The sequence below is a fragment of the Dicentrarchus labrax genome, unplaced genomic scaffold (assembly GCF_905237075.1).
Source record: "Dicentrarchus labrax unplaced genomic scaffold, dlabrax2021, whole genome shotgun sequence".
NCBI classification, from domain to species: Eukaryota; Metazoa; Chordata; class Actinopteri; family Moronidae; genus Dicentrarchus; species Dicentrarchus labrax.
In genome coordinates, this window is record NW_026136714.1 from 3284600 (window position 1) to 3305684 (window position 21085).

Genomic DNA, 21085 nt, shown 5'->3' on the forward strand with positions numbered 1-21085 from the left:
GCAATGTCTCCACACTATAAGAATCAACGTGGAGGCACGCTATTATGATTGAGACGTCGATGTTAGAATTTCAGTGGGTTATTTTTTTGGGGGGGGAGATTAAATTGTTGCTGGAAAAACAATATAGTAACGCAACTCATGGGACTGTAAAGAAAGTGCCAGCAAATAATATAGCAGGCCGATATTTGCTTGCTGTTAAAACGGGATATTTTTGATATTTCTCCATAGTTGTGGAGGATGGAAAATAAACACAAAATAAAAAAAAGCAACATAGATAAGTAAAGAATAGTAACCCAACTCTATTAAAATCACTGTAATGGGAATACAACTTTCCACAAATATGATCCTGTTGTAATGTGAATGTTAAAGCGCAGTTATAAATATTATTATTATTATTATTAAAACGACTCCTGAATAGGACTGCATGGATGATGAGACAGATGTAGCGACTATGCGCCTTTATGGAGACAATCCGATCAGGTGATGACAGTCCAATTAAGCATCAGTGTTATCACTTCAGATCCAGGGGTTTCCTTCCCAGGGTACCAAGGGCTTTCCATCCTCCACGCAGGATAGAAGACTGAGTTCCCACGCATTGTGGAGGTCCGCTGTGCCTCTAGCAACAGACTACTCCTCCAAGGAGAAAAAAAAAAGAGAGAGAGAGGGAGGGGGAGAGAGAGAGAGAGAGAGAAGAACACGGGTTTTGGTGACAGGCACCATGCGCAATGACTGACTCTGTGGTGGGATCCAAGCGCCGCGCAGAAATTTAGTCCGCATCATTCCCTGACAGCTCCCTGAGAGAGGAGGAGAGCAGGGCTGGATTCTCAGGTAGGCTATATCATCTCCTTCGAAGGATTTTCAAACATTGCATCCTCCAACCTAAAAACCACTGTGAGCTTTTACTGCGTTTGGCCAGTGACTCAGTGCTTTAGAATTTCTCAATTACAAGTTGAATGAATGCAGCATTTCATTCACAAGAGAGAGAGAGAGATGGGATGATCTCTTATGAGGGGATTTCATTGCCTGTATTTATTAATTTGATGGAGCACATTTTTGCTTTTATGAGCCAGCTACTTACTGAGTCATTGGAATGAAAGGGGGGGACATTTGTGTAGATGTGTGCGGTGGAAGTGTGCATGGAGCTGCTGCTAATTAACCTATGTGAGGTACAAATTATGTAAATGACGTTTGATTGATTCCTTTGTTTTATGGAAAACATGTCTCACTGAAACACTGCTCTGCAGCAGAATGTTTGTGTCATTCACGCAGAGGTGTTCATTGAGCTGATTACCTTCTTTGAATTGTTGCATTGATTTTACTACAGCATGCTTTGGTGTTGTGATTATGTACTCATGAATGGCTGATAAATGTAACTCTTGGTGTAGCTAGATGGGCTGTTGTTAAATCCCCCCTTTCAGATGAATGGTGGCTGGCTGCACTCCTGCAACACGGGTGCTTCCTTGTTGCAGATCTCATATAAGAAAGCAGAACCTGGTAAGTCATGTGGGAGATTGTGGTTGCGGTCCCTGGGCGTTGCTGCAGGATTTTTAGGAGCGCACGGTGGTGCTTCATGTGCCTGCAGACTAGGAGGAAAACATCAGTGATGCCTCCAAATGCTGATGTGGGCAGGGCAGCCCTCAACTCCAGCTGTGCCACAGGACAGGTGATCCCGTCGCCTACTTGTTGTGATATTACCTCATCCTGCACCCCTGGGGTATTACACTTTGTGGGTCAGAGCAGGGCGCGTTGTAAATAGACTTATTGGACCAAACCGGTTCATTGCTTCTGGTGTTAATATGGAAGGAGAACAGAGGAAAAAAAAGAATCCGCCTCTCGGTTCCTCCATCTCCAACTCCTCCTACAGACCTGAAGCATGGGGATTAAATGGGGGAGGGGAGAAAAGACTGAATGAACAGTGTGAGAGATATCTGCAGCTGCCTCCTCTCACATGAGCAACCACAGTAGTGATTGGACGACACCCTTATGCTGGTACCTCTCTCTCTCTCTGTATTTCTCTGTCTCTTTGTCAGCCCACTGTTCTCTGTCCAGTGAAAGACTGGAATTAGGCAAGAGGGAAAAGGGGAAAATTGTTTCTGTGGACATAAAACAAGAGAAAACGAGAGATGGAGAGCACTAGGAAACATGGGTGTTTAGGGAAAAGGTGGAAAAAGATGGAGCAAGTGCTCTGCAACACTAACTGCATTATTTAAAGCAGAAGCATACGAGGCGACTGTACCCATAATCCCACGTCTTCAGCTCGTCTTCCTCTCTAACCATGCTGTCTTTTTCAACTATGTCTGTTAAGAACCACCCTAGCTAGATGCATAATTCCTGACAAACTGCAACCAAGTTTATCGATGTGAGAGATGATCCGCTGACACTATCATTGCAACAGTGACCCGTTCTGCATGGGCTTTGAAATCTGGCACAGGTACAAGTCTTACTACAAAACACACAGATGCACAGGACACAAAAACACACACACACACACACACACACACACACACACACACACACAGCTTTTAATCATTCTGATTCTCGTCTTCTGATCTTGCTGTTACCATGGCCACAGTTGGTAAAGGTGCATGACTCTATGTTCCTCTGTGCTCTTCACAATCCATATATGGAGCTTAGAAACCAAATCATATGTTCTGCTGGAAATATCCGTCGGTTTCTGTGCCCTGCGTTTGAGCATATTTCTTGAATTTGTTGTACGAGAGACATTTCTTTCTGCCATTTGTGGCCGAGCTTCAGAAGGGAGTGGCTTCATCTTCAAAATCTCATCAGAGCGGTGGATGAGAATCGATTCACCAGCCTCTCTGAAGCTGGTGATTAGATCTCCCTAAACACTGTGGCATATTGGAAAAGACAGAATGTAATTAATGTGGCCTTTAAACAAAGTTCCCCCAAGAGAGCATGGAGTTAAAACAGAATCGGGCTATGGTCGAATCCATAAACACCAGCCCATCTGTAAGCGACATTTCTGTCCACTACAATTTCTAAGCTCCCACACTTATATTCAGCTGATTATAATCACCTCTGTGCGTATGTTGTAGCTGCGGTCGTGCTCTTGCCCCCAGAAGCTCCGAGTGACGTCTAAATAAACAAACTTTGCATTTCAAGTCACATAGCCAAGCTTCCCAACAGCGGTTTTTGTCTCAGAAGTTGGGCCAAAGCTTATTTTTAGTGTCGCAGTGTTTCCAGAGAGGAACAGGCTCTTGTTTGCCAACAGAGATCCGCTAAAAACACCCAGGGGTATTGTACCTGCTAGTTTGCTGGTGGGACAAGAGGGAGGGTCAGATATCCAGCAGCTGAACCGTGCCAGATCTTCAAAGCAAAGCAAGAAAGAGACAGAATCACGGCCGACACACTGAGGGGATCGATAGGAGATCTGATTCCTTTCTTTTATATGTAGTTTATCTCAACGGACCACCGGCTGTAGGTCACTTCTGGTTAGTGGGGAATAAATGCGTAGTATCTTTACAGCAGACCTTTACTGCACTGATTTAATGTCGCTGTCTGGTTGTACTTGTTTCCCTGAGATAAGATGGGAGGAAATTGAAGGAGCATGACTGGTCAATGCATCAGCAGCCAGTTCTCAAAGTCCCACCTCTTACCTCGGGGGCATACAGGGATGAATCACCATCAGCCAAGCAAATTTGAGACTTACTGCAGGCTCTGGCCGGAGTGCAATTAATTGAGTGCTCGATAGCCATTTACTTCCATAGTTCTAAAATAAGGCCTGGATGAAAGAAGCCTCTGAATTACAGCCTCTGAATTACATCAAAATGTGATTCAGCGGATATTTGTCTGCTGTACTTGAGGGTGATTGCTAAATATGAGACCTATAGGATGTGGGCTGCTAATCCAGTGTGCATTGTGTTGATTTAAGAATGAAATTCACAGCACCCAACCCCGTTTAGGTCTGTTGCAGAGGGCCAACAGTGATAGAAGGATAACAGCACGGTAGCTTGTTGGTCAGTGGATGGTCTTTCCTGTTTGTTCTCCAGCAATGCGGGACCTGGAGCCATGCCTGACGAGAGGCTGTAGTTGTGTGTGTTTGAATCGGCACAACACTCTGAGAGAGGTGAAGAGTCCTCACAGATGGTTCCACAGATGGTCCCTGTCAACGCCGTTGTCTGACTGAAAACATGGATAATTTGTTGAAGCCACGGACCTAAAAGGCCAACTAACATCCTTACTGTTTCCCAAAATAGAGTTCAGTAATTTCTCAATCTGTCTGACCCTCTGTGGTCTTTTTCTCCCCAAAATCCACTGTTCTGTATGTAATGTCTGATAGAGATCAGAGTAAAGAAAGCATGCACTAATGCCTTAAAGAGGGGACTTACACAGAGTGAAAGGCAATGGGGGTGGGAGTTGTAAATAATTAAAAAATGCTGAGTGATGTTTTCCTCCTGCAGTGGAGGGCTTCTTGGTGCAGTGCTTTACAATCTATGCCCAGGTCCAGACCTCAGTGTGCTGCTATATTGGCATATCAAAGTCCCTTTATGGGGGATGGATGGAGTTGTTTCAATGCAACTGGGAGTGGGTGGCTACCTCGTGTTTTTTTTTTTTTTGGTCCTTCCCACCCCGTCTCCCCACTGTCAGCATTAGACATCTGAATACTGTGAGGAGACCAAAGGATCTGCTTTTTGACCATCTATTCAGTAGATAGATTGGCACTCATAACCCATTAAAGGTCCAGTGTGTAACATTTAGGAGGATCTTTTGGTAGAAATGTAATATAATGTTCATAAGTGTGTTTTAATTAATGCATAATCAACTGAATATAGGAATTGTTGTGTTTTTGTTACCTTAGATTGAGTCCACCATGTTGAACCACCATGTCTCTACAGTATCTGCCACTACACCACTAGATGCCATTAAATCCTTCACACTGGACCTTTTGAGTTGGGTGTACTCCAATAATCCATAGTGTACTACTTGTGTTTATGGTCCAATCAGCTGTGTGGCGGTACCAGTTATAAGACTGGACATTTATTGTCTATAAAAACTGTCTACACAGAACTTAAATATCTTCTTGACATTAGAACCACCAACCACCAGCCCACACGTGTCACCACAGAATGTGAAGAGGCAGCTGGTTGCACTTTCTGCTGACATGTAACTAACGTGTGAGTCAAGGTATTGTCAACTAGTTCATGTTTTAGTGAAGGTCTGTAGATGACTCATAAGTCAAACTCTAAATTGGTAAATTTCACTTCTGATTGGCTCTCATATAAGTCTGTATTTATAGTGTGAGTGAAGAAGAGATTTAAAAGAAGAGAAAAAAAGGAAGAGTTTTCCGTGCTCAGGCATAATGTTCCAGATCACCACGGGACTTGAGTCGAAACTGTAGACCGGCCAAGACTCTCCTGTCTGAGGATCTCAGGCTGTTTCATAATACATAAAACAATCTGAGTAACCGCCAGGCCAGATGGTAGAGGAAGAAAGATTTGTAAAAATAAAATGTTAGGCTATTTTCTTTCTCCTCTTTAACCCAGCTTTAGATTTCTTTTTGCAGTTTCAACATTTAAGCTGAAAATGTATGCAAATGTATTTTGTATTTCACATTCTTTTCATTACCATACCAAACATCCATGCTTTACAATATCTGTTTCATAGATGAATCCTTTTAATGTTGCTTGATGTTGCTCACAGTTTTACAGCATTATAAATTATGAATAGAAAGTCACACAAGGCCGTATAAGCCCGCTAATGGTCTAGAGTTTAAAAAATGTTTACAGCTAAGCTAGTTTCTTGCAGCATTGTGAAAGATTGGGTCTTTTTAATAGAAAAAAACCCACAGTGTGTTATTGCTGGTGAAACATTACTGGTCACAGCAACCTGAAAAAAGCCAAGATTTATCCAATCATTGGTAGCTCAGCATCAGCACCACAACATGTTTTGGAAGAAAGTGCTGATTTGATCCCACTGGGACGCCGGCCAATGAGAAGGGTTGTTGAGGGTGGGCGATTGCGTGGTGGCTACAGCAGAGCTTTGAGCCAACGTTATACATAAGTTAGTTTTACCCCGAGGCGTTAAAAGACAAATGGAGGCCGAATGAAAGATAAATTAAAATGAAGCCAATTGTGGGACTTTACATTGATCTCTGATTCTCATTAACCCATTTTAGAAATGTCCTTCTTGGATGATGGCGAGGGAATTGTTGACCTGGAATTCAAGCACAGTACTATGTAGTGTTTCAATGTCATTATTAAACAATATGAAAAATAGGACACATAGCAGGGGGTAAAAAAAATCTGATCAATATATTGTTTCCTGTCAATTTACTAATTATTTTATTGTTACAGGACAAATTTATGTAAAACATTGGAGTAAAATCGATGCTTTTACCCAGCTTTCTTCTTTTTTTTTGCTGATCTCAGTACAAGAGAGATGTCTCTCTCTCCTCTATCCCCACCCCCCTTAAGCTCTCAGTGCTGTCTTCCATAACGATCCATGTGGGATCAATCCACCAATGCCCCGCTGCCTTGTTGTCACTCTTTCTGCTTTCTTCAGTACTTCATTCCACAAGCAAACCAAAAGAAATGACGGGCTGTTGGCCTGAACAAGGTGCTCTTATTCTTGTCTACTCCTTTTTTTTCTGTCATATGTTCTGCAGTAATGACTCATACACCTGCTATTGAAAGTCACATAACATTGTTAATTTGTGCAAGTGCTTAATGAGACTTAAAGCTTGTTTCTCATGCTGAGCGTTCACTTCAAGTATCCAAGGAGAATGCGTGCCTGTGTTTCTAAAAATGGATGGAAAATGTGTAGGGTGTGCTCTGGGAGTTGTGTATGCATACATCCCCGAAGGGGTCTAGATGCAGATTTGTATTGACTATCTTCTCGGGCCCTGAGGAGGAGACACAGGTTTCTAAACTGGTCCTCTCCACCCCCATATGAAATTGTATACAGGAGAGATCCTGCTGGGAGGATGACTTATGATGATCAGGCAGATGACTAGCTTGAGTCGATGCTCTCCCTCTGGTCTTTCCTGTTGTCATCTCGCACATGGTCTGTTACTATTCATGCCTGGTGTATTTGTAGACGCTGTCGTGTGGTTGCTTGCACAGTTCTGGGCACCACTTTGGAGACCGCCACGTCTGAAAGCGTAGTCACCGAGGCTTCGTGACATTTTGGAAAAGAGAAAAACACCACAGGAAAATATCTGCTGCTCCCCAGAGAAGAATCCACCACCTGACTGAGTCATCTCATATGGGAGGGAAACACGTACAGGAGGCTTGATGCACCGAGTCAGATGACGCAGATTAGTTGCATTTATAACCTCAGTACCACAGAGGATGACAGTCTGAGGGTCACAGTGATGTCATAACTGCAGAATAACAAGGCTCAATATGACATTTTGGTCAAGACAGTCCATTATAATTGGGCTCAGATACATTTATGATTATGTACTTTTGAAACCGTCAGATGTAAACCCTTTCTGACTGCACAGTAGATGAAAACAAGCTGTACTTTTCTTTGTTTGAAGCTGCAAAGCCCATACTGACAGCTCTTTATGAGAAAAGTGCGCGTATACGATCCTTCAGATGATCTCCTGAATGCTAATTGGCTTGTCACCTCAGCAAAGAAACCACTTCTGTGATGCAGTAACATCCATCCCCAGCACCAGAGAGCTCTGATTTGTCTGAGTCAGTGATTACCCAGCCAAAGTCTGAATGCCCCCCCTCCCATCTGTCTCTCTCCATCCAACCTCTCCAGGACAAGCGTGTTAAACAAAAGTGGGATTATTCATTGTGGCAAGTGACACTTGAGAGCCTGGGTGTGTGTATATGATATATGTATTGTACAGTGAGAGTAATGTCTGAACCGTCAGACTGCTGAAAAGTGGAAAAAGACAAACGCTCCCCGGGGACTGTGTTGCCACTGTTGACTGGATGCAGCAGCATCAGAGGGAAAAGCCCACACCCAGAGCGTCTATTGATAGCACAGCGAATTTGTTGTTATTCTGTGAATCCCGCAGGCAGTGCAGCAACAGATTAGAGCTCAAAAGGTATGTAGCCTGGCGTTACGCAGCATAATACGAGCAGCTGAATGAGGGAGACGGCGGCGCACCCCTCCCTTTCTCTCCCTTTTTCACTTTCTCCAAGGTTGTTCAGCACCGGATTTTACTGCTGTGAAAAGCTGAACACAAGTGAAACTTATTGATTTGCCTTTTAGCCTTTATCATTATGCATTCCTTACTGTATCTCTCCCACTCCCTCCAGCACGATACCTGCACTCTCTATCCTGCACCATCACAATTCTTGATATTTGAGGCTTCGGAGAGGCTTTTACTTGCTCTTGTTGCTCCTCTTAAGGGCCCGCTGGTCCTCTCTGGCTGCTGGTACTTCCCCTCAGGACGTACACTGCTGTATCTTCCGGCCTGTGGCTGCTGCAGCACCACTCTTTCCGTATTGTCTGGCAGACACTTGAAGTCAATTGCACCAGGGAACCCCCCCCCCCCCACACACACACACTGAGCAGACTTGCCCATGGGCACTCGCCTCAGTGATTCCTGTTGACATCTTTGTATCGTCTTTACCATGTCACTCTGAGATTAAATTACACTGCTGGCGTATCATATATAAACACAGTTGACAACTCACTGTTTCCCACCGTCATCATTAGCACTTGGCTCTGTTCGCAGCCTGTTTTTTTTTTGCACCATGTACACAACGACTGCAAAAGCTTATCTCTTGTCATCGTGTACTTTAAATACTCTGATGACACAGCCGTACTTAGACTGCTCAGCAACAGTGACTGTCTCCTGGACTACAAACAGTCGAGTCCTGTTTTCTGACAGTAACTTCCTACAGATCTTGCTCAGCAGCACCCGATCACACTCCCAGTCCCATCAGCATCCCCGGAGAAAAACAGTTCTAACAGTGTTATAAACAGTGACATGGAAGACTACTCTTGCATCTTTAACTCACCCAAAATCGGGCCAGTATTTGCACATTGTCACGTAACTTCTGCTGCTTGACTTCAGGGTGCAAGGATCATAATGAAATAAGCCACAGGAGAGGTGCAGATTTTGCATCAATACTGGCCTACAGACCAGTGAGACAACTGTATAACGATGCATATTGAGTGAAGTGTCCATCCACTCATGAAGATTAGATAGCTATGTCGTGCCTTTGCCTTCCAAGGAAGCAAAATTCAGCTCACAGAACCCTGAATGATATGCATCAAAGAGGATTTAGAAGACCCAGTGCAGACTGAAAAACAAGTACGTAGTAGAAGTGGTTGAGAACTGTTAAGACATCACTTTGGATAAAAGCCATGAAGCTACCATGAACAATCAGAAACGCTGGAAACAAAGACTCTTAGTCATCCCTGTCAGTGCAAACTCACCTCCTCCTCCTCCTGTATCGAAGCATAATTCAGCCACTCCTACTATATGGAACCATCTGTTTCTTTGATATGTGTAGAGTAACAAACTGGAAGACATTCCTTACAGTTTCCCCTTACAGTTACTAAAATAATTGGTCTTCCCACCCCCAATTTGGAAAGCACATATAAATTTAAATGCCCCACGCCACCCACTTCGGCATCATTTCATCCTGGTCTCTACTGTACAGGAGGGCTCACTTTGTCACAAGCTTTGTTCCCTTTGTAGTACTCACACTAAGCAGCTCTACCCTTATTACAACCGCTGTATGTCAGCATAGCTTGTATCTCACAGATCCATTACGTTTGTGTTGTGCCTTTGCAATGTGTTCCTGTGTCCATTTAGCACTTGAATATGTCCGTGGAAAGAATTTGATAAAACAGCCTTGGCAAGAAGAGACGGTACAGACTAGGCTGTAAATTTGGCACCAGGAAATGTGCTTACATTGCTATTGGTGGCTGATATTTTGTTGCTATTTCGGACCTGATATGTAAATTTATAGGAAGCAAGTAGATGAAGAGAAGAAAAGTGATTATTACTTTTCCGGAAACTATAATTGATTTTTATTTATTGTAGTGGTTATTTGGCTTACGGTCAGTAGCCACTAATGAGGTCATCATTGGCTACCTTTTATTCTGCCCTACATCAGTGTGTGGCAATTAAAGGAAGTGTATCTGGTGACTTGACAAATTCAAGATCAGCAATGTCCTGGCTCACAAATTTGTACGGAAATGTCCTTTTTGATGAGAGAGCAGCCCGCGGCGGCAGTTAAGTCAGTGCTGCATGAGACAAAACTTGGATGTAAGTCAGGATCTGGTCATGTATTTGATGATTTCCAACCATTAATTCCCACCCAAATTAAGTGCTCTTTTCAGGACATTAGTTTAAGATTGTTTGACTATTTCATGCTGAATTCATCTCCGTCTTTCTCTCTGTCCGCCTGCAGACTCTGATAGCGCGGCATGACGGACACGGTGATGAGCAGCAGCTCGGATCGCTGGGTGTCCAACGACAGGCAGAGGAGCATGCATGCTGGGTAAGCGTGGCTGTCAGAGCATTTTTCATATTGTTAATCTTCTCTGTAAGTCTACCAACCCTGTACTCTCCTTTGTTTGCCCTGCGTCCGTCTGATGTGTGACACAGTGATAAAGAGCAGTAAGTAGATACACTCCTACTCCACCTCTCTTATCTGCTTCATGCGTATCTGCTGTGTAACTGCTCAGAAAGCAGCATAATGTGTGTATGCCATTCATTCATTGTGTTTGCGTCTGTTCGTCCAAACATTATTCAGTAACAAAGACCACGCCAGTGAGGATATGAGGAATTAGAATGGTTTATTGCATAATGGATGAAGGTGAACCAAGATAATGTATTGTGGAATGGATGAGGGTCGAGGGATGAAGAATGATGGATGAAGGGTAAGGGTTGGGGATTGAAGGGATAAGAAGAGGCAGGGTGACGGATGAGGGGATAAATCAGGGTCATTGGCAGATGGATGGAGGAGTTTGGAGATGGACTGTGTCGGCTGGCGGTGAGAAGATGGGAGGGAACCATAAGGGACTAGAGACTCTGAGTCTCTTCGCCCTCTAAAAAAGGTTAGACCCGCATTGGTTCTGTATTTGAACAAGAGAGAGGTTTGGGGGAGAAGGATGTGAAAACTGAGTTAAAGAGGGGGTGAACAGATGAGGTGTGTTGAAGTTAGGAAGGCATGGTCTTTGTTCCCAAACCTAGTTATAAAACTTCATAATGTGAAGCATGTATGCAAATGTGTGATTGGATTTAATTTAGTCAAACTCATAGAAGCAGTGTAACCTCAACTGGAGATTATGTTTGGCTCACAGGGGTAACTGGACCATGCAGCCAGGCCCTGGTCCTGGTCCAGACCTGACAGATGAAGAGAAAGAGATTATAAACAGTGTGATCGCCCGTGCCGAGAAAATGGAGGCCATGGAGCAGGAGAGAATTGGGTGAGGGGTTTGCAAAAACATGCAATGGCTTCTCCGATATACACAAAAGCACCTGTTGATACTGATACATAGATTTGGACCTGGGATAATTAACGGTGACATTTTAAGAAAGACTTCCCCCCTGTGCTGCTGCAGGCGCTTGATAAACCGCCTGGACGATATGAAGAAGACTGTGTGCGGGGATGGAATGTCCCGCTGTTTGCTGTGCGGGGAACAGCTGGGCTCACCTGGGGTCAGCTCAGTGGTGTGTGAGGACTGCAAAAAGGTAGGTAATGAGTCAGACACACTCCTCTGCTGCAATTCACAAAAAAAAGGTGAGAAAAACAAAATAGGTCATGCTCTTCGAGCCGTGCGCTTGTAATAACACCGTAAATGGCAATCAGCTGGAAATCTCTATTTTCTCCCGTCGCGTAGAACATGTGTACCAAGTGTGGTACGCAGTGTAGCAGTCGGCCCCGCGCTGTGTGGCTATGCAAGATCTGCAGAGAACAGCGAGAGGTGAGCGCTTTACACCTGTGAGCAAATAAAAGAATTCAATATTCTGTTGTCTGTTGGAAATCATATAACACATAATATTTCTTCTGTTTTCTCAGGTGTGGAAGAGGTCTGGTGCCTGGTTCTTTAAAGGTTTTCCGAAGCATTTCCTGCCGTCGCCCATGCCATTAGCTAAAACAAAAGAGACAGGTGCCCAGGAGGCAGCGGAGCCCCAGGGGCCACCAGCCTCTGGGCCCAGGGAGGCAGTAACCCAGCCACAACCACCAGGTACACACAGCCAAGATCTGCTGCTTCAGCTTCCGTCTGCATTCTGTTTCAGTCGTCATGAATTTTGACTTGCAGGCCCTCATCATCATTTTTGATTGATCTGTTAGTTTGTTGTCCCAACAGCTGGTTTACATCAGATGGATGTAATTACAAATTCAGTTAGACCAGATTTTAATACCAGGATGAAATGTAGATGGGCCAGACATTTGCAGCAGCCTGTTTAAAATCTTTTCTTAGATTTTAGTAATGACAAATCACCTCATCCACAACGGCCAGCATGCATACTTTCACAGTTTACCAGTCTGTGAATGCCCTTTTGTTCAATGCAACATTTACGTTTTTACAAAGCTAGCAACGCAGGTTAACTAGTAAGTTAGCTAGCCTAGCTTGATGTTCATTGTTATTTCAATACTGAGTCACTGGCAGTTAATTCCCACATTATACAGGAAGGGGGTCTACTTAGCGTTACCTCAATACTACACAAATAGAAAAACAACAATAATACTCTCAGCTAATAATTCACACCCACTGCAGAACACCGATACAATGTGCGTTATCCCTGCAGAAACATAAATAAGCTGTTTCATTTTCTTCTCTTTATAATTTTGACCAGATAAGTAGAAGACTTTAAACAATTTTCCAAAGTGCCATCTCTACAGTCTCATTAGCTCATTGCTCTTTTCCAAACCATCAACCTTTTATCTGCTTCCCAAATTTGGCAGCACCGCCCACTGTTGCAGAGGAGGGGGATGAAGAGCTCAATTAAGCTGTCGGAAGGTGCATGCTGTGACATGAGATGAGCCTCCAGGTGGTGCTGGCATGATGGGTCACATTTTACCATTTCACACTTTCAGCACAATTACCTGAGCAATGTGATTTCCCCCATAAAAGAGAGGGGTAGCTCGAGCAGACATATAGCTGCTGCATGTACAGTAGTTGGCTGCCACGGCTTGTTGTACTGTATGTAGGTCAATGCCTTTGCAACGAAAAAGCTGCAACATCAAAAGTATCCAGAGAGACTAGGGAGTATTACAGATTCCACTGCAGCAGGAGCCTGGAGTGGAATCCCTATGCCTGTGCGTGTCTCCCTTATGTATAGTGTATCTTTATGTTTACTGTATTATGCTATATTGTATCATCCCTCTTGCTTTTATGACCAGAGCCACATGGCCGTGCTGGTTACCCACCTGTGGCCCCGAAACCATCAGTTGGGCGCATGGCCACGGGTGGGGCTGGCCCTGAAGAGGCGGGGCAGGGCAGCCCAGTGGTGATGAAGAAGATGGTGCCCGTCCAGAGCTCCAGACCACAGCCTGCTGCCTCAGCCACACTGGCCCATCAGGGTGAGAGAGAGCTAGGGCACAATCCTTTGCTCAAAAAGATATAAAAAATATTGCATCCCCAGTGGTGTTATTAGACTTCAAGTACTAGTCTCAGATGATTGAATGTGGTTGTAGGTCCAGCAGCAGGAGATGGAGGGGCTTACTCCTCTGGTGCAGTTCCTTCAGAGCAGAGAGCGCCTCCCGCAGCAAGAGAAGACAGGAGGCAGCCCGCTGCCTACAGTGCTCCTCCCGCCCGACAGCAACCTCCCCCAGCTGAGGAGGAGGAGGAAACCAACGACTATGACTCTGATGAAGCCAGTGAGTACACCATCTGTGGCTGATGTGTCTAGTTTAATTTCACGCCGTGTACGGTTTGACTGATTTCTTTTCACTCATTTCAGGTAAATGGCACCAGATGGAGAGTATTTTTTTTTTTTTTCATAATAAAGCAAAACATATTGTCATGCAGCATACAGTATTGAGCGGTGATTACCTTAATTTGGCAACATCTCTGTTGCCCTTAGGAATTCTGAGTCATACCATGCTGATGCTTGATTTCTGCCTTTTAGTCTGCTGGTAATAATTCATATCTATACATTGCTCAATAGTCCCAGCAAACAGCATCATTCTGCCAGCATCTATTGAGCGGGGTAGAAAATGATAAATGATAAGCACCATTTCTTATCGAAGCATGATAATCAATATCCGAGGAGCTAGAGCAGAAGATGTGAATCAGGTTGTTAATCACTAAATCAATAGTGATACATAAGCTTTGTAATCGTACAGATTTTTTTCCTCTCCCATACCCCATTTCAACGACGAGAATGGTGCCATGCCATTCATATTCTGCGCCTGCAGCGTCACCCGGCCTTTATTCTGTCTCAGGGGGATTGGGTGTTAATTTGTTTTATTGAGGTCCGCGAATATGGAGCTGTGCAAATAATTTGAGATACAACAGGGCTAACAGAATATAGATTCCCCTTGTGTTTGACCCAATCCCCTGTGTTGGGAGTGAAAATGGCAGAAATAGCAATGGTTACATGTGCCTGTTCTCTATAGAGATGTGAGAACAGCTTGGTCCTGTGGAGCTGACTGATTTCAGTGATTATAACTTCTTCAGTGTTGTTGCAAGACTTTGATATGGTTTGGTATGGTTTAAAAGTACATTATGCTGTTCTGAATACGACATAGTTTGATAATTAGGGCTGCCTCCGACTTAAGATTTTCCTGGTCGTCTAGTAGACGTTAGTTAAAGCCATAGGCAACTAGTCATTGCACCTTTATGATATTAATTTATGATGTGAACCCTGTTCTGTTGCACGTTCCCCTGGCTCCGGTTCTCTCCCGATCAGAGTTTGACATTATTTCTTTTCTGCGACTATCCGACTAAGTCAATTCAGACTCTCAGTCGACTGATAGTCATTATTTAAAATCTGATCTCATCTCTACGAGTGTCTTTTTTTGATAAATCACCAATCAAATCTATAAATATCTGATCATAAAATAAAGGTGGATGAGTTTGAGCTGCGTATTTTAAGCGGTGCAAGTGGCATTGCTATATATCACTGTCAGCCTGTTGTGTCAGTCACTTGGTCCAGACTAAACTAACACTATTGGATGGATTGCCATGAAATTTTGCATAGACATCTGTGGACTCCTGGGATGATTTTTAAAATTATTTAGCTCCAAAATTTCCCTTTGTTTAATACTTTTTGTCTAAATCCCTGCAAAACGAATGAAATTCACATCAGCTGTACACTAAATGACGAACATGGTAGACATTATACCATCAGCAAGTTAGCATGGTCTTTGTGAGCATGTTAGCATCATGCTGATGTTTAGCACATTTAGCTCAGGCACAGCTGTGTAGCGTTGCAGTTATAGCAGCTATATAAGAATATGCTGTGTGTGGGCAGCATATCAGTCTTTCTTTCTTACCCAGAACCTTATTTTCTGAATGTCTTCCTTTGAGACTTGAGTGTTTATTTGATTTCTTTTATATTATATGCCCCTGCTTTGTAATGAGATTTTTTACTCACGGTAAAAAAGAAGACTGTGAATGTTTCATGAGTGAAGGTCAAGACTTATTCATAGATTGTTTTGGGTTTTTTTTTTTACCATCCTTTTTGTCCATTCTGGTACTTACTCTCACTTCTATTCACAAGTTGAGTGTTGTTTAATTAGAAAGTATTTTCCCCTGTATTTATACTCTTAAATTTTCAAAAGCAGACTTGCTGTCTCTGTGTAGTCTAATGTTATGACTGGTCTGGGTCTCTTTCAGCCACTCTGGGTTCTCTAGAGTTCAGTCTCCTTTATGAACAGGAAAGCAACAGCCTCCACTGTAGCATCCTCAAAGCAAAGGTACCACTATCCTCCTCATTCTCTCACACAAAGGGACAATTACAATCAAGTGGTTTATGTTAAAATGCTCCTGAATGGCACTTATGCTTAATTGCTCTCTGCTGTGCACGATGATGTGATGGACACGGTGCTCCGTTTCTCCACAGGGACTGAAGCCCATGGACTCAAATGGACTGGCAGATCCTTATGTCAAGCTTCATCTGCTGCCAGGGGCTAGTAAGGTAAAAGACGCTCCTTTCCTACATTAAGCTTTTAATTCTTTTTAAAGATTTATTACCTTAATATCCTGCTAAGCACAAAAGGAAGGGTGGCGATTGTAGATCTCATTGGTTTGATGAGAGGCCTTTCTGCTAGCTCAAGCCTGACACCTTGTGGTTTGAACTGACAAAATCATAAAAGTGGCACAGAGAGGATGTCCTAAAATAGATATTGATAGATTCTAAATAAAATAAGTGGTTTAGGTAAGTTGCAGTGAAGGTATGTTGTTAGCGTAGTGTAATTGTACTGCATTTTTGCGGAGAATGAAGCAGGTCTCAGCTGAAAAAACACCTTTTGATGGGAATCAGCATCCTGTAGACACATGCTTTGATAAAAGCACAAACCACAGAGATCTTGTGTAGTGGTAACTTGCCATGGGATATTTACATTTCCCTTGTCCTGATCTACCCCCTCACAGTCTAACAAACTGCGCACAAAGACCCTGAGAAACACCCGCAACCCTGCGTGGACTGAGACACTCACCTACCACGGCCTGACAGATGAGGACATGCAGCGTAAGACCCTCAGGTGGATACTGTACCTCAGACACTAAATCACTCACTTGGCTGCAACGGCCCTGTACTCATGTTTCAAACTTAATCCTCCCGTAGTTGACTGTATTAAAAGGTACAACAGGTCTGTATGATTAAGATTCACTTTTGATTTCCACAGGCTGTCTGTCTGTGATGAAGACAAGTTCGGGCATAATGAGTTTATTGGGGAAACCCGAGTGGCGCTGAAGAAACTGAAGATGAACCAGAAGAAAAACTTCAACGTGTGCCTCGAGAGGGTTGTCCCTGTGAGTGAAACTCAATTACATTCAAACAATGCTTTGTTCTCCTTGTCTGAATTTCTTATTGACCCGCTGTAATCTCGTTCGCCCTCGCAGACGAAGAGAACTGCAACAGCTGGTGGAGCCAGGGGCATCGCTCTCTACGAAGATGAGGCAATGCTTTTATTTCCAAGCACGTCTAAACATGACAGATATCCCCAGAAGTTCCCACAAATCTTATCATGGATAACACTGAGCTATTTTTTCTACCCCTTTTGCTCTCTTAGCCGGGGAAAGAAGGCGGGGAGGTGGAGGAGCGCGGCCGCATTCTGATGTCGCTCATGTACAACACCCAGACAAACCGTCTCGTCGTGGGCGTCGTGCGCTGCGTTCACCTGGCTGCCATGGATGCTAATGGCTACTCTGACCCATATGTCAAAATGTAGGTAGAGCAGGATGACAAGCACATTTAGACTGCAAATGCATGACCCTGGAAAATAAACTAACTTCTATACAATTCACAGATGTCTGAAACCTGACATGGGGAAGAAGGCCAAGTGCAAAACACAAATCAAGAAGAGGACTTTAAACCCAGAGTTTAATGAGGTTTGTAAGAGAGTTCAAGGTGAACATTACATTAAATACACCAGTAATTTTTGTTGCAACTATTTCAGAAATGTTTCAATTACATAGTCTTATCTTATCATTACTCTCTCATATGTTTCTGTAAATACATGCGCATAAGCTATAAGTAAAAAAGGAAAACAGTACAAAACAAAATAATACTTACATAAAGAAAGAAAAATCCAAACAATCAAAAAACAACAACGCAGAGATAGACTGGAATAAAGACTTCATCACATTCATTGATCTCCTTTAGATAAAAGTGGTGGGGAGGCTATTTAGTCCATTATTTACACCCTTAAAGGTCCAGTGTGTAACATTTAGGGCTAAGTGTTACATTGAATATATTCATAACTATGTTTTCATTAGCACTTGAAAATATGAATCGTGACGTTTTTGGTTCCTTAGAACGAAACGTTTTATCTACACTGCAGGTCGCCTTCCATGGAGGCCGCCTTGTTGAACCGCCGTGTTTCTACAGTAACCCAGAATGGCCAAACCAAACACTGTCTCTAGATACAGACAATTCTCTTGTGTTTTGTGGCCACCGTAGTTTCTTCTCTGTGCTTGGAGGGGAAGAGTTAAGCGAGGGAGATGCAATCTGCAGCGACACAATAACTACCACAACTAAACAATTCATAAAATGAAATAGTTTGATTCGATGGCACTAAGATATTGTATCCATTTAGCCCAATATGAAATATGAATATGAAATGTGCTCACTTGTAGGCTTAGAGAAAAGGTTAATTTTCTTCCCAATTAATTTTACATTTATTTTATAGTTTTCTTACTTGCTGCCAGGATTATCTTAAACAATTATTTATGTCTTAGTAAGTAAAAATGAACTCATCCCAAAATTTGCTTATCTAATGTCTCAATCAAATTTCAGGAATTCAGCTATGACATCAAACACAGTGAACTGGCCAAGAAGACCTTAGATATCTCCGTGTGGGATTACGATATCGGGAAGTCCAACGACTACATCGGTAAATATTTAATTAAGCATCGCCGCTTTTAGGAGATAAAACTGAAATTCTCACCTGCTCACCACCTGCCTTTCACACCTCACTTCCTTCCTGACAGGTGGGTGTCAGCTGGGTATCACTGCCAAAGGAGAGCGGCTGAAGCACTGGTATGAGTGTTTGAAGAACAAGGACAAGAAGATTGAGCGCTGGCACACCTTGTATAACGAGAATCACGTTGCTAGTGATTAACCACTCCCCCGTGCAGCATGAGTTAAAACCTCCCCTTCAGACTTGGTTTGCATTCACATCCTAATGCACTTTTTAAAAGAAACCCATTTTATTGTTTTATCTATACTTTATCACACAGACTTACTCACCTCCTTTTCCCTGATGTAGTATCTGTAGTATATCTCTTCTTTCCTGTCCTCTTATTAACAATTTCTCTGCCTGTGCTGACACTTAATCTGCCTCTGGGACAAATCATGGCCTAAACGAATTAGAGATTTCACTAGACATCTGTCAACAAACAGATGCACAAGGACCATCATGCCTGTCAGTGGTGTTATGTAGTGTGCTTAACATTCTTTGCTAGAGAAAATGAAGTTTGAATTGCACTGGCACAGGACGAGAAAAGCAATATGTTAAGGCATCTGAGGTCAAAACTATCATTAAAATCCTCGACGGAGCTCATGCCTGAAATTCATTAGACTGTCAGGGTATTTTAGTTTTATTTTCTTGTGTGATTACATCATGCTGTAGTGTAACACTTGAACTGTATAAGCATGCCAAGCCACAGACAGAAGAAAACATGCAGCTGCGCCTTCAAATATTTCAACTGTGCCCACTGTCCTGAACATAATGTATATTTCCATGAAGAAATGTTTACATACTGATACATTGCTCAGGTTAGGATAGACATCTGATGTGCAGATGATTCATAAGTCAGTGGAACATGAGCTAGATGAATCTTTCAACAGTTGCTGTTAATTTGTGATTTAAAATTATAGCACACCTAGTTAAACATTAGGAGTTTTTATGTATGGATAGTCAAGCTGTGAATTTTGATTTGTGGGAAGTATTAACTGTGATTAGAGAAACTGAACAGGTTTTTTTTTTGTTAGTTACGGTGAGAATTGGCAGGAAAAAAAGATTTTCCTCCTGCTACCTCGACTCTTCTGAAGCTTGTGGTTCACTCTGACACCTCAGAGGTTTTCTAGTGTTTACACTGAATGCACACGGCCAGGTCTCTTGCAGGTCCCCCGAATAAAATGTGGCTGCTCCACTTAAGCAGAGACAAGGTGGAACAGCTTATGTCATAAGTATGTGCAGCTTTACCTGCATGCACTGTGCTCGTGACTCTGGTGTGCCTGGGGCAGTTGTGGCCCGCTTTTACCCCAACGCACCCTTTGCACAAAGCAGGGCTCTTTCCCCTCTGCCACGCCCCAATCATTCAAGGCTTTAGTGTGTGTTTGTTCACTAATCACAGCAAACCAAGGAAAGCACACCTTACAAAGTGGAATGACCTCAATTTATACAGCTGTTTGCAAGTTATTCCAATGTCAAAACAAAGACGAAAACAAAAAATCCTATGCATGAAATGTCTTGTGGTTCAAGATATATATACTTTGTAAGAAATTAATGCTATTGTAATTCCATTAATGTTTACACTTCTTCCCCATAACATTCCTGTTAATACTTTATATACAAGAGGCCATATTCTGCATGACTATGGTGGCTATGGTGTAATCTGAATAAACTGGTCTGATAGCATCCACAGGATAGACTGATAATCAACTGAGCACATCAACAAAAAACTATTCAACTCTATCAGTAGCAGATATTGAGATGAATCTGTACATACGCAATCAAATCAGTGATTCAGACACCCACCTGTAGCATCACACACTATCCTATGTTGTGGTATTTCAGCTACAGCGATCACCAGATGATGATCAACATGAATTATAATCAATAGGGTTCTTTTTTTTTTTTTTTTCCAAAACAGGCTTCTCTAAGCTAAACCCATAGCTGTCTTCTACTTGATTCTGCCAGTTCAGTGGAATGTTTCTTGGTTTATCTCTGTATTTGTACATAGATAGTGCATGCTCTGGAAATATGTATGTTTGCAAATAACTTTGCATGTAAAGATTTTGCAGAGAGTTTACACAGATCAATAAAATCTAATGAAAACTGACAAGCTCCGTGTGTGTGAGGACTTGTTAGAGTCGAGGTATGATCATCACAGAAGATGAAATCAGTGCCAGCATAAGCATTGACTATTCTCCCTGGCTATACAATCATACACACTATAAACACACAAAACAGCTTGTCTCATTAAATCAAGTACATCATTTTCAACAAACCTTAAACCACACAGACAATTACAAATCAATCACAATCCCTCAGGAATTCATGGAAACCTTTATTTCTTCATTGATACAAGTAAATAGTAGTTCTTATGAAACACAAATCATTGTATGAAGGAGCTTCTTAAATCATCAATTCATCTAATTCCAAGAAATAGGATATTAAAATACCTTTCACAATCTCTGCTGAGGAGGTCTTCTTTAACCCAGGTTTTATTAACTGAGCAAAAACAGCAATCTAATAAAACTAGTAATATGTTTGATGTTATTATAATGTTGATTGCGCTT

The 21085-nt window shown here is 42.6% G+C and overlaps 1 protein-coding gene across 2 annotated transcripts; it reads left to right on the forward strand.

Moving 5' to 3' along the window:
- The first annotated feature begins 545 nt into the window (after positions 1–545).
- On the forward strand, positions 546–20628 carry LOC127376332 (rabphilin-3A-like). Of its 2 annotated transcripts, XM_051423100.1 has the most exons (18): positions 546–828; positions 10350–10439; positions 10547–10558; positions 11245–11370; positions 11506–11635; positions 11785–11868; positions 11964–12132; positions 13293–13472; positions 13587–13769; positions 15733–15812; positions 15959–16033; positions 16489–16598; positions 16743–16869; positions 16960–17016; positions 17130–17284; positions 17367–17448; positions 18356–18452; positions 18550–20628. In XM_051423100.1, exons 2-18 carry the CDS (start codon positions 10366–10368, stop codon positions 18678–18680), a joined length of 1872 nt encoding a protein of 623 aa, XP_051279060.1. In that variant the 5' UTR covers positions 546–828; positions 10350–10365; the 3' UTR covers positions 18681–20628. The 2 variants fall into 2 exon arrangements, with proteins under 2 accessions (XP_051279060.1, XP_051279061.1); XM_051423101.1 differs by lacking the exon at positions 10547–10558.
- The last annotated feature ends 457 nt before the right edge of the window (positions 20629–21085 follow it).